A 15,401-nucleotide genomic window follows, 5' to 3' on the forward strand; every position below is an offset into this window, starting at 1 on the left:
CCTTAGGTGGCATGCAGCGAAAACTGTCCGTCACCATCGCGTTTGTAGGTGAAGCAAAAGTGGTTGTCCTAGATGAACCCACTTCAGGAGTTGATCCGTATTCCAGACGATCCATTTGGGACCTCCTGCTGAAGTATCGTTCAGGTAATTTGTCCTCGGGATGAAAAGCTTCTTGATGATGTAAAGATAGCAGTCTCTCTCTGTGTGTATACACAGAAAAGGACCGTGGATTTCAGACGAAGCAGACTGTGCTTGATCTCTCACTGTCTAAGGCTGCAATTTGTGGTCCATCTACCTGTTAATAATTATACATTCTTTCTGAAGAACTATGAAGGAATCTTCCCATTCAAATAAAAAGGCAGCAAAGATTGACAGATTATAGGCTCTGCATATGCAGTGCACTGAGTATCTGTTTTGGCTAAATTCAGCAAATTACGTAGTTGTTGATTGTTAGTAGCGGTGACAATGCTTAGATATTTTTTCCCCCTTGGGTGGGTGGAATATCTGCCCCAGCCTCTCAGCTTTACATAATTGCCCTATGTTATTGACTGTCAAGCTTTTGCATGCTAACTCCCTAAGGTTATTAAGTAATGTCTGATTATATAATAGACAAGAGGCCTGCAGCCAGTGTTTTCACAGGTGATTTACTATTTTTTGATCCCATTTAGGGAGAACCATCATTCTGTCTACTCACCACATGGATGAGGCAGACATCCTTGGCGACCGGGTTGCTATCATTTCCCAGGGAAGGCTGCACTGCTCAGGATCCCCTGTTTTCCTAAAGAATTCCTTTGGCACAGGCTTCTATCTCACCTTAGTCCGCAAGATGAAAAACATCCAAGACAGTGGAGGAAAGGAGGCTGTAAGTGTTTGGCACCATTTTGCACAAGTAACCTGTAAGCATTATTCATCCCCCAATATTCAAATACAAATACAGTGCACTGCGAGTGACATTTTATTTGTATACATTCTGCTTAATCGGGGGGGGGGGGAGGAACAAGAGGCACTTTGATTAATCAGGGACAGGTAACTGACCTTTCCTGTCCGCAATTGTTCAGAATTCTCTCCAGCTCTGCATCCTTGAAGGTTTGCCAGTGAGGTTCTATAATTCCTACTTCATTGACACCATAGAACGCATAAGAAGATGATAATATGCTGAAAAAAGACCATGCAGCTCTAACTCAGTGTTTTCAAAACCTAAAAGTCTAAAATAAAGAACAAGAAATGCTATGATGAAACAAGCCCTTGATCTGAAAGTTCCTATGTGTAAACCAGAAGCTGTTTCTGAGCAATAAGACAACTTACCTTTCTTTGTAATGTATTGGTTGTTAACAGTGATTAATTAATCGGCTGTGTTAGCTGGTTTAATATATCATATAAAGAAAGCTCATTCACGTTAGTTACACCAGACAGTGAATTCTAGTCTGCATCTCCTCAAATCATTTTGCATGCCCAAAATGATAAGGGGGGGGGGGGTTGTCTATGAGGAAAAGTTGCAGCATTTGAGATTTTTTTAGTTTATAGAAGGGCAAGTACAGTGGTACCTCGGTTTACGAACAGCCCTGTTTATGAACTATTCGGTTTACGGGCTCTGCAAAACTGGAAGTAGTGTTTCAGTTTCCGAACCTTACCTTGGTCTACGAATGGAAGCCGAATGGTGGAAGGGCACCGGTGGTGGGAGGCCTCATTAGGGAAAGCACGCTTTGGTTTAAGAACGGATTTGGTTTAAGACCGGACTTCAGGAACGGATTAAGTTCGTAAACTGAGGTACCACTGTAAGAGATATTTATAAGATTATGTATGGCGTTGATGAATTGGATAGAGAAAAGTTTTTCTCCGTAACTTATGACACTAGAAGTCGTGGACATGCAGTGAAGAGGAAGGTTGGGAGATTCAGGACAGAAATAAGGAGAGCTTAGTTAAAGAGTGGAACTTGCTGCCACAGGTAGCAGAGGTGGCCACGAATTTGGATGGCTTAAAAAAAATGATAAGATGAACTCATGGAGGATAAAGCTATCAATGGCTGGACAACATGGGCCACTGGCCTGATCCAGCCAGCTTGTCTTATGTTCTCATGTCCTCACTCATAATCAAGAACAGCGTACATTGCAGTACCACTTGAATACAAAGGTTACACAAGCCCTTATTATTCTCCATATTTATTTGTTTTTCCCTCTTAAGGTTTCCAGCTCACCTTTCCACCATTGTCCACAAGGTAATTTTAACGATTGCATGTGACTTACGATAGGGCAGCCTTGAACTGCAAAATACAAGGAACACTATAAAAGGCATGCCTACAAAATTGCCAACTCCTAGGAACTCCCAACCGAAGTATCAAGCAGTTTCCAAGAATAGCTGGTTCAACAAAGGTTGAAAACAATTATTTGGAAAGCCTGATCAGCAATCATTCCTGATAAACACTATACTTGGTGCGTATTATGATCACATTGAAGCTGATAATGTGACTTGTTCCTCATTCACCTTCCTCTTGCTTATCTGATTTTAGACCTCTTGCAGCCTGGGATCCAAATGCTCATGTTCCTGCTCCAGCTGTGTGCCCACAAACAAAGCCGAAACTGTGGAACAGGAACTGGATGGTGAGAACAGGGTTTGGCCGACTTGTTCATTGCACAACATTATGATAATGTTTATTGAGTTACTTATACCTCCATGGGCCGTAACTATGATAACTAAATGTAGTGTCCATGTTCAGAGGCAGCTGGGACAAACAAACTGGGAAGGGCGTTCATGCCTTGCTTGTGCCCCTCTTAAGAGGCCTCTCTGAGGTGTCATCCTCGGAAACAGGATGCTAGGTGGATCCTACTTCTGACCCAGGGGAGATCTTCCTGTGTTTTTTGGCAGGGGTGCCAATGAATAAAATATTGGGGGGCAGGTAAGTCCTGCCCCACATAATAGATCACAAGAAGCAGCACACACCCACCATTCAAATGGCAATGCCCATCAACTTTGGGGGCCCCTGGTTCCCTCAAATATTTTATTGAGGGGGGCAAAGGGACCTTGCCAAGGAGTTGGCTCCTATGGTGATTACAGTCTCTAGTAAGCCTCTACATGTACTGTGTATCCTGGGAGGACAGCTCTTCCTAACTGGCTTGTTGAAATTCAAACAACTGTCGATCCAGTATGGCGTAGTGATCAGTGTCAGACTAGGATGTGGGAGACCAGGGCTCAAAACTTGACTCATTTATGAAGCTTACTGGATGACCTTATTCCAGTCATAACCTTCAAGGCCTAGCCTGTATCACATGGTTGTTATGAGGATAAAATGGGGAGGGGGAGAAGAACAATGGAAGGCACCTTCAACTCCTTTGGGGAAAGCTGGGATATAAAGGTCGGAAGCAAGTAAATACTTAAACAAACAAGCAATTCGCCATTCATTTTTTCCAAACTCTGTTCTGCCTCTTTGCAGGTGATGTGAATGAACTAAATGAACTGATCCACCACCATGTTCCAGAAGCCAAGTTAATAGAAAGTATTGGTCAGGAACTTATCTATCTTCTACCCAGTAAGAATTTCAAACAGCGAGCATATGCAAGTCTCTTCAGGGAATTGGAGGAAACCCTGGCAGATGTGGGACTCAGCAGTTTTGGGATCTCCGACACGCCCCTTGAAGAGGTTGTTAACTTTGTGGAGTGTTCTCGCTCTCTGTCCCTCCCGCCTTTTCTTTCATAATTTTGGATGGACATTTATAGCCTATCAGTAACAAGATTTTTGTAAATATTAAGCGTGTGTCTGAGTTCTTAAGACAACAAGAATCCTATCTGGATTTATGGGGAGCTAATGGTACAGTGGGGACACGGGTGGCGCTGTGGGTTAAACCACAGAGCCTAGCACTTGCCAATCAGAAGGTTGGTGGTTCAAATCCCCGCGACAGGGTGAGCTCCTGTTGCTCGGTCCCTGTTCCTGCCAACCTAGCAGTTTGACAGCACGTCAAAGTGCAAGTAGATAAATAGGTACCGCTCCGGCGGGAAGGTAAACGGCGTTTCCGTGCGCTGCTCTGGTTCGCCAGAAGTGGCTTAGTCATGCTGGCCACATGACCCGGAAGCTGTATACCGGCTCCCTCAGCCAGTAAAGTGAGATGAGTGCCGCAACCCCAGAGTCGGTCACGACTGGACCTAATGGTCAGGGGTCCCTTTACCTTTACCTTAATGGTACAGTAGGTTCTACTGTTTTCCAGTAAATTCAAGCTCTTTGCCAAATTACTGTGGGGCAGAGGGAAGAGGATGCTCCAAGACTCTCATGTCCCCACAGAACATATTTATGCATCTCTCTTGCAGGTTTTCTTGAAGGTTACAGCAGAGGCTGACCCTGGAATACAGAATGCAGGTAAACTCTCTTGTCATCTATTACCATGCTAAAAAGTTGATTTAAATATCTGCCACATCTTAATAGACTACTGATTTGAAAACAAGAGCCACTAGTGTGTGGGAAGGGCTGTAGATCAGTGGCAGAACTGTAGAAAGTCCCAGCTCCATTCCCTAGAAGGATGCCTTCTTACATCCCTAGCCATTGGTAGGGTAGGAATAGGGAACTCCAGACCATTATGATCTTAAGCTATGGGTATGTTTTTCTAGAGGTTTCCAGGTGAGGGCATTCTTCAACAATGAAAGGGTTAGGGAACCTATTTGAGCATCGGTTCTAGGTCCAGTGGGGCCATGCTTTTATTTTAGCCATAGCGATGCAAATCCAGAATCAAACAGATGTAGCTCATCAGCTCACAAACTGATGGAAAATGGGGAAGACCTGAACCAGTACGGTAGGCATTTGCTGAGTTTATTTTCTATTAGATCTGTAAACGTTTCCTGCTGCAAGTGTAGCTGCGCTATTATCATGCCACTTTGGAAGTGGTGTTTTCTAAACGATCAAACCCTGGAGAAACTCAACAGTTTCATGAATGGCAAGGCAAAAAATGTAAATGTAAATGAAGAAATTGGCATGGCAACTTTGATCTGCAAACTTTAGGAGCTGCACAGGAGAATGGTGCTGCTGGACAAGAAGAGGGAGCCCACCAGACTGCTCCAGCAGCCAATGGCACTTCTCGGATGCCTGTGGCACAGGAAGGGGATGGGAGTGGCGGGAAAGGATCGAGGCAGAACAAAGGTTGCCAACTTACCTTTCAGCAGATCAAAGCACTTTTCATCAAACGATTCCACCACAGTACACGTAGCTTTAAAGACTTCCTTGCTCAGGTATGTGCTCCTCCATTACAGTCACAAGGGCTTCTTCCAGGCCCATGTGGGGTGGGGGGCAGCCCAGTATACTGCCCCCATTTTTCAGAGGGCTAAGCTGGCCAGGGGCCCCACCCCACCCCGGCTTTTTTGTTTGAGTTTAGAACTTTATTCTAACAAGACTCCCGCTCCGGGCCTCAGACAAACTCTGCGCATGCCTAGTTTCTTCCATATGGCATTCACAATTATACACACCTGCATTTATAACAGGCTTAAGGGGAGAAAGAAGTACAATCTTATTGTAAAAGCACCTCACTACATTATAAGCCTATCACTGGGCTGTACTTAAAAATGCAGCCCGATAAACCAGATCCTAAAACATTCTTTCCAGATACAAATCAAGCTAAGGCCGGCTTCTGTCAATTAATTTCATTGGGTGTATACAGTCTACAACAAATTATACCAGGTCTTCAGAATTACCCAGAGCAGCATACATACGTACTTCCACTAATTTGCTATTGACATCAGGGTGATGATATAAATTCTGCTATCAACTTGCTGCACGTTTTAATAACAGCAGCCAAGAATGTAGCTGTTTTTGTTTTTTTAAATGATGAGATCTTAGAACAGAGACATCCACTTGAGTAGGTGGCCTATTGTCCTTTACTGTCAATGATGCATCCCATTACAATTAAGAAAACAACACGCTTCTGTAAGAGAAGCCCAATTGTGCAAGTTTGATTTGAGTGGAGAACAAGGTATCCAAATACAGACAAAAACTGAGAACAAAATCGTCGTATTCCATAGGTACTGAAAACTCCATGTATCCATATATGTGGAGAGGCCACAGCTCTGGCAGAGCACATTGATTTGTGTGCAGAAGGTCCCATTGTAAACCGTACTGAGCTTGATGGAGCAATGGTCTGACTTGTGAAGAGGGGTCTTCCTCTGTTCCTACATTCTTATAATCTATGTTCCTACATTCTTATAATCTTCCTATGTTCCCACATTCTTATAATCTTTAGTTATATACTAATACGCTATTAGCATAATGTGCTATAGCATAACAAAAAGGTAAAGGTAAAGGTACCCCTGGCCATATGGGCCAGTCTTGACAGACTCTAGGGTTGTGCACTCATCTCACTCAAGAGGCCGGGAGCCAGTGCTGTCCGGAGACACTTCCGGGTCACGTGGCCAGTGTGACAAAGCTGCATCTGGCGAGCCAGCACAGCACACGGAAACGCCGTTTACCTTCCCGCCAGTAAGCGATCCCTATTTATCTACTTGCACACTTGCACCCGGGGGTGCTTTCGAACTGCTAGGTTGGCAGGCGCTGGGACCGAGCAACGGGAGTGCACCCTGCTGTGGGGATTTGAACCGCCAACCTTTCGATCGGCAAGCCCTAGGCGCTGAGGCTTTTACCCACAGCGCCACCCGCGTCCCGCTATAGCATAATACTCTATGCTATTAGCTTATGCTGCCATTCTCTTTAAATTTGGGACGATTAAAGAAAAACGTGAGTTATAAAATGCAGATTTGACTCTTATTCTTTGATGTATGACATGTAGTGTTATCAGACCTATGTGGACTTCCAGCACAAGTATCCACTTGTGTTGTTAGTCAGTGCGCTTCTGTGTTATCTGAGTGGTACTTAGATACCGCTGGTGTGCTGTGAACCCTGCCGGTGGCTGACATTTTCCATATTGCCTGCAGATTGTTCTACCTGCCAGCTTTGTGCTGCTGGCTCTGATACTTACAGTAATCATTCCTCCATTTGGTGAATACCCCAGTTTAACTCTCCACCCTTGGATCTATGGGCACCAGTTCACTTTCTTCAGGTCAGAGAAGACCTTCCTCGCTCGTTCCTAAATAGCACTTGTGGTGCCTTGTTGCTGAGTGGATTCTAGTTCCCTGCTGCTTCATTCCGGTTTAAATCATGCAAATGTAGTCCGTAGTTAGCTGCTGAAGTCATTCTCAGACTTTTTCAGATCACGACTGATCTTTTCTTCCAGCCTAGATTTTGCATCTTCCTCCTGGTTAGCTAGCGTCATGTTTATGGCGTAACAGTAGCACTGCCCTACCTTCTAGGATTGTTGCTAGCTAATTCAGTAGATCCATTAAAATGCCGTGTACAATTTCTGCTTTGTTTGAGATACTTTGGCTTCTGTGTAATGAAAACAAGACACTGGGTTTGCTGCTCAATATTTTTCTTTTTCTGTCCATCCACACTGCTCTAAATAGCTAAGTTATTGCAGTGTCAAAAATATGCAGATAGGTGATGTCTGGGTGAATGTGAATGCTTATCACTTATGGCCAGTTTGTATAACCTCAAACCTCAAACATGAAAAAACCTGTGGGCACACACACCATATTGATGTGTGTCACTTGTATACATGTGTGTGCTCCATTTCCATAATTTTTCCACCTGGAAAGCAGGATGGAAAGATTGTATGAAACCAGTACAAAATACATACAGACTCTCTGAACCAGCCCAAAGCATTAGACTATATGGAAAATGTGTGGATAGCCAGGAGATATGAATGGACAAGGTACAGTACAGGGAATTATCTCTCCGACACAAAAACTATTGTCTTCTTGTTAACAAGGAATGGATGTGTGTGTGGTTTTCACCTTGCATTTAGAAATCAGTGCCTTGGTCATGGGTCGAAAATGCCCTTGTCCTTCCTATAATCCTTTTGCACTTAGTATGCCTTATCCTACAATGGGCAGTTGATCATTAACATATCCTGTGGCTTGACCCTACCTGTGTGATCAGCCGATTTTCATTCGCCACTGTCTTGCATCTGCAGTCAGCATCTTTTTATAACCTTAAATCTCATCCAATCTCATTAGCAATGAGCGGCCTGGCAGTGAGCAGATGGTTTCTCTTATTGACGCCTTCTTAAATAAACCGGGATTTGGAAATCGCTGCTTGAAGAGAGAGACCCTTCAGTAAGTCACTTTGTTCTCTCTACTAATCTAATCTAATCTATTCAATCGCAGGGTGGCATCAGTAGTGCTTGAAACAGTAGGGAACTGGCCTCGGAAGTTTCCCAGCCAGTGAAAATCTCGGAGAATGTTGTTGTCACCAGTGACAAAACTGGGGATTTTGTCTGTTGGTTTAATTATTTTATTTCCGAATTTGTAAACTGCTTTTCACCATAGAAGGTCACAGAGCGGTTTACAGAACAATCATGAAATAAATTCATCAAATGACATGGTGAGGTTACAGGGAACCAGGCAGAGGGCCTTCTTGGTAGTGGTGCCTGCCCTGCGGAAAACTCTCCCATCAGATGTCAAAGAGATACAACCTTCCATAGACATCTGAAGGCAGCGCTGTTTTGGGAAGCTTTTCCTGTGTGATGTTCTGCTGTGTTTTTGTATATTCTGTTGGAAGCTGCCCAGAGTGGCGGGGAAAACCGAGTAAGATGGGCAGTGTGTGTGTGTGTGTGTATATATATATATATATATATATATATATATATTAGTGCAAACCTAAAATAAGCATAATGCAATTTACTTAAAATACCTCCTGTAATAAAAAGTGCCTTAAGTTCAGCAGGGCAAGGTGAGGGAGTTCCACAAAGTCAGACCCACAGTTGAATTCATGTCCCTGTGCTGTGTAGAGAAACATAGCAAAGCACCCCAAATTTAAGAGAATAAAAATATGAAATACAAAGAAAGGAATGGTTCTGTGTAAGGACTTAGGGGTCGCTCCACACATGGGTTGCCTCCACAATATCTATTGGTGTCCACAATAGCTCCATTAATGTTAAAATGTGCCCCTTGGCTCAAAAAGCTTGAGAATCCCTGGCCTAGATGTGCCCCAAACAGGTTGTATGGGCTTGTAGTATAAATAGCCCTTTAGTTACAGGATAGGTGATTAGGACTGGGCGATGTATTGATACCCCATCCAAAATTGGTTTGAAGTCCACATTGTGGTAACTGTTTTGTAACGCTGGACATGACGATATATCACAAATCACAATGTGCGCCTGTGCTATGTAAAAAATCATTATATAAAAAAAATCATTATATGGGAAAATTCATGAAGGCAGTCATCACTTCTCTCACGATTCTTGTTGTGCCCTTGTTGCTCTGTACTATACTACCACTTGCAACAATATTTTAAAAATAAAAATGGATCCGTTTTAGACTCCTAAGTAGTAGCAGTTGCCAGAACATCACCCGATTCACCTCTACATAACTCCATCCTTGTTTCAGACATCGTGATATATTGCAGTGTTTAGCTGGTGAAGTTGAAAACCTGACATTGCTCAGCCCTATACTTGATACATGGAGTTGGGTTTGTAATGTGTTTAAGGCAACTGCTCCTTTTTAACGGTTGGTACTGTAAAGGCGAGATATATAATTGCAAATTTTCCGAGATCTAGCATGGCCCGTTTGATATTAACATCGCTAATGAGATCATGTGTGCTCTTGTCTCCTTGTGTAGGAACTACCCTTGCGTTAATGCATCAACTGCCTGGAGGACACCGGCTGTCCCTTATAACATAGCTGCCCTTTTCCAAACTAATACGTGGCATCCCCAGAACCCCTCACCATCCTGCAAATGCAGTACTCGGAAGAAACTCACCATGCTACCGGAGTGTCCTTTGGGAGCTGGAGGACTTCCTCCCCCACAGGTAAGAAAGACTGCTTGGTTGGCATTTGCCTGTTTGAAGCACTGTGGTTGCCACTGAATTGGTTTCAGGTGGATTGACAGTATGCTAAAACACACACACACACTAAATTTTGCATTTACAATACATTTGTGTTTAAAGGTAACGGGACCCCTGACCATTAGGTCCAGTCGTGGCCGACTCTGGTGTTGCAGTGCTCATCTCGCTTTATTGGCCGAGGGAGCCGGTGTACAGCTTCCGGGTCATGTGGCCAGCATGACTAAGCCGCTTCTGGTGAACCAGAGCAGCGCACGGAAACGCCGTTTACCTTCCCAATGGAGCGGTACCTATTTATCTACTTGCACTTTGATGTGCTTTCAAACTGCTAGGTTGGCAGGAGCAGGGACCAAGCAACAGGAGCTCACCCCGTCACGGGGATTCAAACCGCCGACCTTCTGATCAGCAAGTCCTAGGCTCTGTGGCTTAACCCACAGCGCCACCCACATCCCACATTTGTGTTACTTTCCATAATTTGCTTCACTCACTCAGTTTGTCAGTTGTAGTATTTGGCAATCTTGGAAGGATTGCTATAGTGGAAATGAGCATGTGGGGATATGGGGAGCCACAGTAGAAGGGCAGCAGCAATGATATTTTTTAAAGTTTGAGACACTCCTTTGGGAACATGCAGGTTTCTTTCGGCCACTCTTCTATAACCAAAAGCTCCCAAAAGAACCCAGTTTTGCACCAAATTCTACAGTACGCTACCTATCATATATTGAAAACATATAGAGAAAATCCTTTTAATACATGAAGCAGCGATTCACAAGCAAAATGTACATGGATTTTAAGGGAGTCCTTTTGAGTATCCTTATATAATTCTGGTTCAAATGTAACATTAAACCATGGTTATGACAACAAGCCATTGTCAGCCTCAGGTCTGTATCCAGCTGGCTCTTCTTATTCAGTTACACCTTGTGTAAGAAGCTTATTGTGGATTTGCTTTTTGTGGAGTTGATCCAATGTGCTTGTGAAATGCAGTTTGGATCTGGGAGACCCGAGTTCAAATCCTATTCAGCTTTTGTGGGCTCACCTTTGGAGTATGTCCCAAGCTTTCTACCTCAATGTCCTGATCTGTTAAAATAGAATAGAGATTTGCCTCTCACGATGGTTGTAAAGATAATTTAGAAAAGTAATATCACTTTTAATAGTTAAGCTGCAAGAGAGATTCATTTGTTAATAATCTTGTTGGGCAACTGCCAAACTGAACATTGAGGTTTCATTATCTGCTTTTTTCCCAGAAAACAGGGCTGCGCAGAAAAACAATTTCACAATGCTCTTCTTGAAATAGCTTGTTGGTCATATTTTGTTACTTTGAAAAAAACCTCATGCATAGTCTCATTTGTCTTCCAATGAAGGGTAGTGCTGCCACTCTGTGGTTAAATTCATATACTACGTGAATGGGTGGTTTTTGCTAGCTGCCGAGTTGTTTCTTGTCTTTTAATTCCCCAAAGCTGAAATGACACTAGTTCGCAATCGAGAAGATCCATTGCTATGGTTTTGAATGTCATTTGCATACATTTTTAGGGTGAGGTTTATCAAAGCTTACAAATATTTTGGTAGCCTTCAGTGAAACTTGCCTGGCTTTTGATTGCAAATTGCTGATATTTTATGTGATCAGAATTCAAGATATAGAATAAGACCAGAAGTTCCTCCTGAAACTTCAAGTAGTCAGGGCAGTTCTATGGTTTTAGTAGAGGAGCCATTTCTCACTGTAAATCAAAATTAGCAATCACTGAAGTGTGACCTCTTTCTGTGCCTGCCTCTCTGAACTGCCAAATTCTAACCATGAGGGATTTAACAGTTGTTTTCTTAATCCATTTGTCCTTTTCTTGCCTTTTAGAGAGCTCAGCGTAGCACAGAAATTCTTCAGGATCTCACTCATCGAAATATTTCCGATTTCCTGGTGAAAACCTATCCCACCCTCATAAGAAGCAGGTTGGAAACTTTTTTTTACAAATCCACGGCAGCTTGTATAGACTGAGGCTCTGAACAATTACCTTGAAATGGTTTGAATAGTTTTGAATACCCAGCCCACTGTTCAGTTCTCCATTCGTTAGGACACTGAATAAAATAACTGTGGTTTATAATATCAGCCCCAACTATCAATCAGTGGTCAGGGTTGATGGGAGTTGTAGTCCGACAATATTTGGAAGGCCACAGCTTAACCATCCCTGGTTTTGTGCAGAGCTAGGTGTGCAAGCAGCAAACCCATTGCTTCCAATTAACTTTGCTGCTCCTAACTCTGCACAAGGTTGGGTTGTGAGGGCAAACTATATGTTATACACAAATATGTTTAATGAAGCCACAGCAGCTTTGTTCTTGCTTTTTATTAAAAGCAGCTTTGGTGTTGTGATGCTCTTGCCACTGTTCCTGTTCAGCATCACAGCTTTTCAAGCTTTGTTATGCACACTTAAAAGAGTTGGAAGGGACCCAAGGGTCATCTAGTCCAACCCCCTGCAATGCAGGAAACTCAGCTAAGTTATCCATGACGGATGGCCATCCAACGTCTGCACAGAAAAAGCATAGAACAGGTGTACATGTGTAGGCTATCTCTGGGCAATCCATCTGTACCTGTACAAGAAGGTCAGATTAATGAGTGGTAGTCGGGAACAATGATAGAGGGTAAGATCACTCGCCATCCGAGTAAGGATTAGATATTCTTGTGAAGTCACACTCTGCAGCATCCAATGAAGTACCTCCACTTGTGCAATGGAACTTCCCCTCCCTCTCCTACCTGCCCGTGTCCTCCCCAAATCTGTGGGGAGATGAGGAGGGGAAATTCCATTGCAAAGCCAAATATCCTTGCGCTTTGAAAATACTTTTATTGAAAACACTCTTATACAGCCCATTGTCCCCAGATATTTTATTCAGCAGTTCCCTGAATCTGAAAGAACCCGACTTTGTGTGGAATATAATATTTTCATTTTCTTTTGCAGTTTGAAGAGCAAATACTGGGTCAATGAGAAAAGGTAGGAAGGCACTGTAGGTTTTCTGTTGAATTTTGAAGCCTAAAGACTTTGCCAAAGCATAACAGATAGCATGATATGACTAACCTAGTCGTTATCTGGTTTATAATTATATTCCACGCTCAACATTGAGTAATGTACTTCTTTTCTGTAAGAAAGACACATTTATTATTAAGGAAATGTTTAGTATATTAATCTATTCATAGAAAGATGGAGTTCTCCATGACCAATTGATGGTCATGTCCTCTTTGTGTTTTAGATATGGAGGAATCTCCATTGGAGGAAAACTCCCAATACTGCATGTCACTGGAGAGCAGATTGTTGGTTTCCTGAGAGATCTTGGTGAGATGATGAACATAACAGGGGTAAGCAAGGATTGTTCTGATTTTATGTAATCGTAAGCTCCCCCCACCCTGTGTCTATAGGCATTAAAGTATGTTTACACTGCAGAAAAATTTAGCCCTTGCTTTCTGCTATTTAGGGTGAAGCAACAATGGCTGCCTCTAAAGAAATGGAAAATTTTCTTAAGTACATGGAAACTGAATACAATATTAAGGTATTTTTTTATATTTAAGACTAAACCTTTCCATGTTTAGAAGCACTATATCAGGGATAGGGAACCTGTGTCCCTACCAATGATGTTGCATTTCAACTCCCATCTTCCTTGACCACCAGCCCTGCTGCCTGTGGCCGATGTAGTCCCAGCATCTGGAGGGTCACAGGTTTCCCATCCATGCACTATGGGATCCTGCAAAACCTAGGGCTTATCAACACTTCCTCTTGTCCCACTGCTTTTCGCCGGGGGGAAACCGCTCTTTAATGCTCAGTCGGAGGAAATGGCAATTTGGGCTTCCTCCAGGTAGACATTTGCTCCAGTTGAGCACTAAAGAGTGAGGTTTCCCTGGGAAAGGAGTGGGGCAAGTGGAAAACCACTCGAACCCATTGCTTTCTAGGCATGGGACAAGAGGAACCCCTGGTCAAAAATGGACAAGTTTTCCCTTTCCTGGCATTTAACATTCACACCTAAGGGAACAGTGGCTTTGTTGTATTACCTTAACTGAATAAAGGAAGGAAGGAAGGAAGGAAGGAAGGAAGAAAAAGAAAGAAGGAAACCCTATTTAAGATATGAAAAGGGGGTTTTATTTGCTTTTTAGAGGGAAAGGCAAGCATTAAATTTTGGGACGAATGCCACCTGTTTCAAGACATATGAAGTACCACCCCAGCAAAGTTCTGAGATCTTGACCCATTTCCACTTATATAGCCAGGTGATGAAATAAAGAAGAGGCAGAACTTGTCTTGCTCAAGTTGCTAATGAGCTAACTTCCTCTGCCAGGTGTGGTTTAACAACAAAGGCTGGCATGCCATGGTCAGTTTTCTCAACATAGCCAACAATGCAATCCTGAGAGCCAATCTGCAGACTGGCAAAGACCCCGAGGAATATGGCATAACTGCTATCAATCATCCACTGAACCTCACGAAGGAGCAGCTCTCTGAAGTCACTGTGTAAGCAAGAAAAGTTTGCTGTTATGTTTCCCTCCCTTCTTGCTAGCATGGGTACCGTGACTTGGAATGTGCCTGTATGAAAGATAAAAATATTTATGATACTTTCACTAAGTATAGTGCAGAAATCAAGCTACTCTTTAATTTAGTTAGAAACTGTCCTTTCATTTAGCAACAGGTTTAGGGTGAACAGATGACAGAGGGTGCTTTCAGGTGGGAGTTTATTGTGGAATTGGTGCTGCTCATGTATGCAGGGGGGTTTTCCCGGTGTCATCAAATGCCAGCCCATACTTTATTTTTTATTTTTTACATTTAATCTTTATTTCCTCTTACTTATTTAAAAATAATATGGTTTTCACCTAGATTCACTGCTGGTGTGGCAACCCAATGGCACATTTTTCAAGTTATTTGTGGGTGGGCAGGTTTGTCACATATATAGTGACATTTTGATAGGTGCTCGTGAACGCTACACCACTACTTCTGTTTGTTCAGTGGCGTGCATACTAGCCACGTTGCTTCTGGCTGCTCAGATGATGTGAGGGGGCTTATATTCACCAATTGCCACATGCTTGGAGATGTAATCTTGTGAGATCTTGAGAGAACCTCAGAGACAGTACATACATCGAGGTGTTGCTGTTGGTTTTTTAAACAATAATAATACAACACTTGATCATTAGCTGTCCCGGCCTACTTTTCTCCCTGCAGGCTGACCACTTCGGTAGATGCTGTTGTTGCCATCTGTGTGATCTTTGCCATGTCTTTCATCCCAGCAAGCTTTGTCTTATACCTTATCCAAGAACGGATGACCAAAGCCAAGCACCTCCAGTTTGTCAGCGGTGTGAGGCCTTTTGTTTACTGGTTTACCAATTTCCTTTGGGACATTGTAAGTAGCTGATGGACATGATGTAAGAAAGTACAGAGGAGGCCCACAGCTCAGTGGTAGTGCATGCAAAATGTTGTAGGTTCAATCCCTGGCATCTCCAGGTAGGGCTAAGATATACCTCCTTGAAATCCTGGAGACCTGCTGCCAGCCAGTGTAGACTGTACTGAGCTAGAAGAAGCAATCG

General features: G+C 43.1%; 2 protein-coding genes across 7 annotated transcripts in view; one reads left to right on the forward strand and one right to left on the reverse strand.

Annotated features, from left to right (window-relative positions):
• Positions 1-15,401, forward strand: part of ABCA4 (ATP binding cassette subfamily A member 4) — a 101,765-nt gene that overhangs the window by 75,875 nt on the left and 10,489 nt on the right. Inside the window, exons 23-37 of the mRNA XM_081865624.1 lie at positions 7-144; positions 669-862; positions 2,507-2,597; positions 3,428-3,633; positions 4,296-4,344; positions 4,981-5,207; positions 6,900-7,024; positions 8,040-8,138; positions 9,643-9,832; positions 11,709-11,803; positions 12,805-12,837; positions 13,094-13,199; positions 13,316-13,390; positions 14,168-14,337; positions 15,040-15,217. Coding sequence (XP_081721750.1) covers positions 7-144; positions 669-862; positions 2,507-2,597; positions 3,428-3,633; positions 4,296-4,344; positions 4,981-5,207; positions 6,900-7,024; positions 8,040-8,138; positions 9,643-9,832; positions 11,709-11,803; positions 12,805-12,837; positions 13,094-13,199; positions 13,316-13,390; positions 14,168-14,337; positions 15,040-15,217 — 1,976 coding nt within the window. The remainder of the gene's footprint in view (positions 1-6; positions 145-668; positions 863-2,506; positions 2,598-3,427; positions 3,634-4,295; positions 4,345-4,980; positions 5,208-6,899; positions 7,025-8,039; positions 8,139-9,642; positions 9,833-11,708; positions 11,804-12,804; positions 12,838-13,093; positions 13,200-13,315; positions 13,391-14,167; positions 14,338-15,039; positions 15,218-15,401) is intronic.
• The window catches only part of LOC309343913 (very-long-chain enoyl-CoA reductase-like), a 48,663-nt gene continuing 41,278 nt past the window's right edge, over positions 8,017-15,401 (reverse strand). For 2 of the 6 annotated variants that reach the window (XR_014157411.1, XR_014157412.1), the window contains one exon: positions 10,595-10,939. Coding sequence is in view for 1 of the 6 variants with exons in the window: in XM_081866134.1 (XP_081722260.1) it covers positions 14,380-14,409 (30 nt within the window). In the remaining 5 variants the exon portion in view is untranslated. Of the gene's footprint in view, positions 8,115-10,594; positions 10,940-14,230; positions 14,410-15,401 lie in introns of those variants that run through there. The other 4 variants (XR_014157410.1, XR_014157413.1, XR_014157414.1 and 1 more) reach the window with 4 other exon arrangements.

Source organism: Podarcis erhardii (assembly GCF_964252035.2).
Source record: "Podarcis erhardii genome assembly, chromosome: 6".
Lineage (NCBI taxonomy): Eukaryota > Metazoa > Chordata > Lepidosauria > Squamata > Lacertidae > Podarcis > Podarcis erhardii.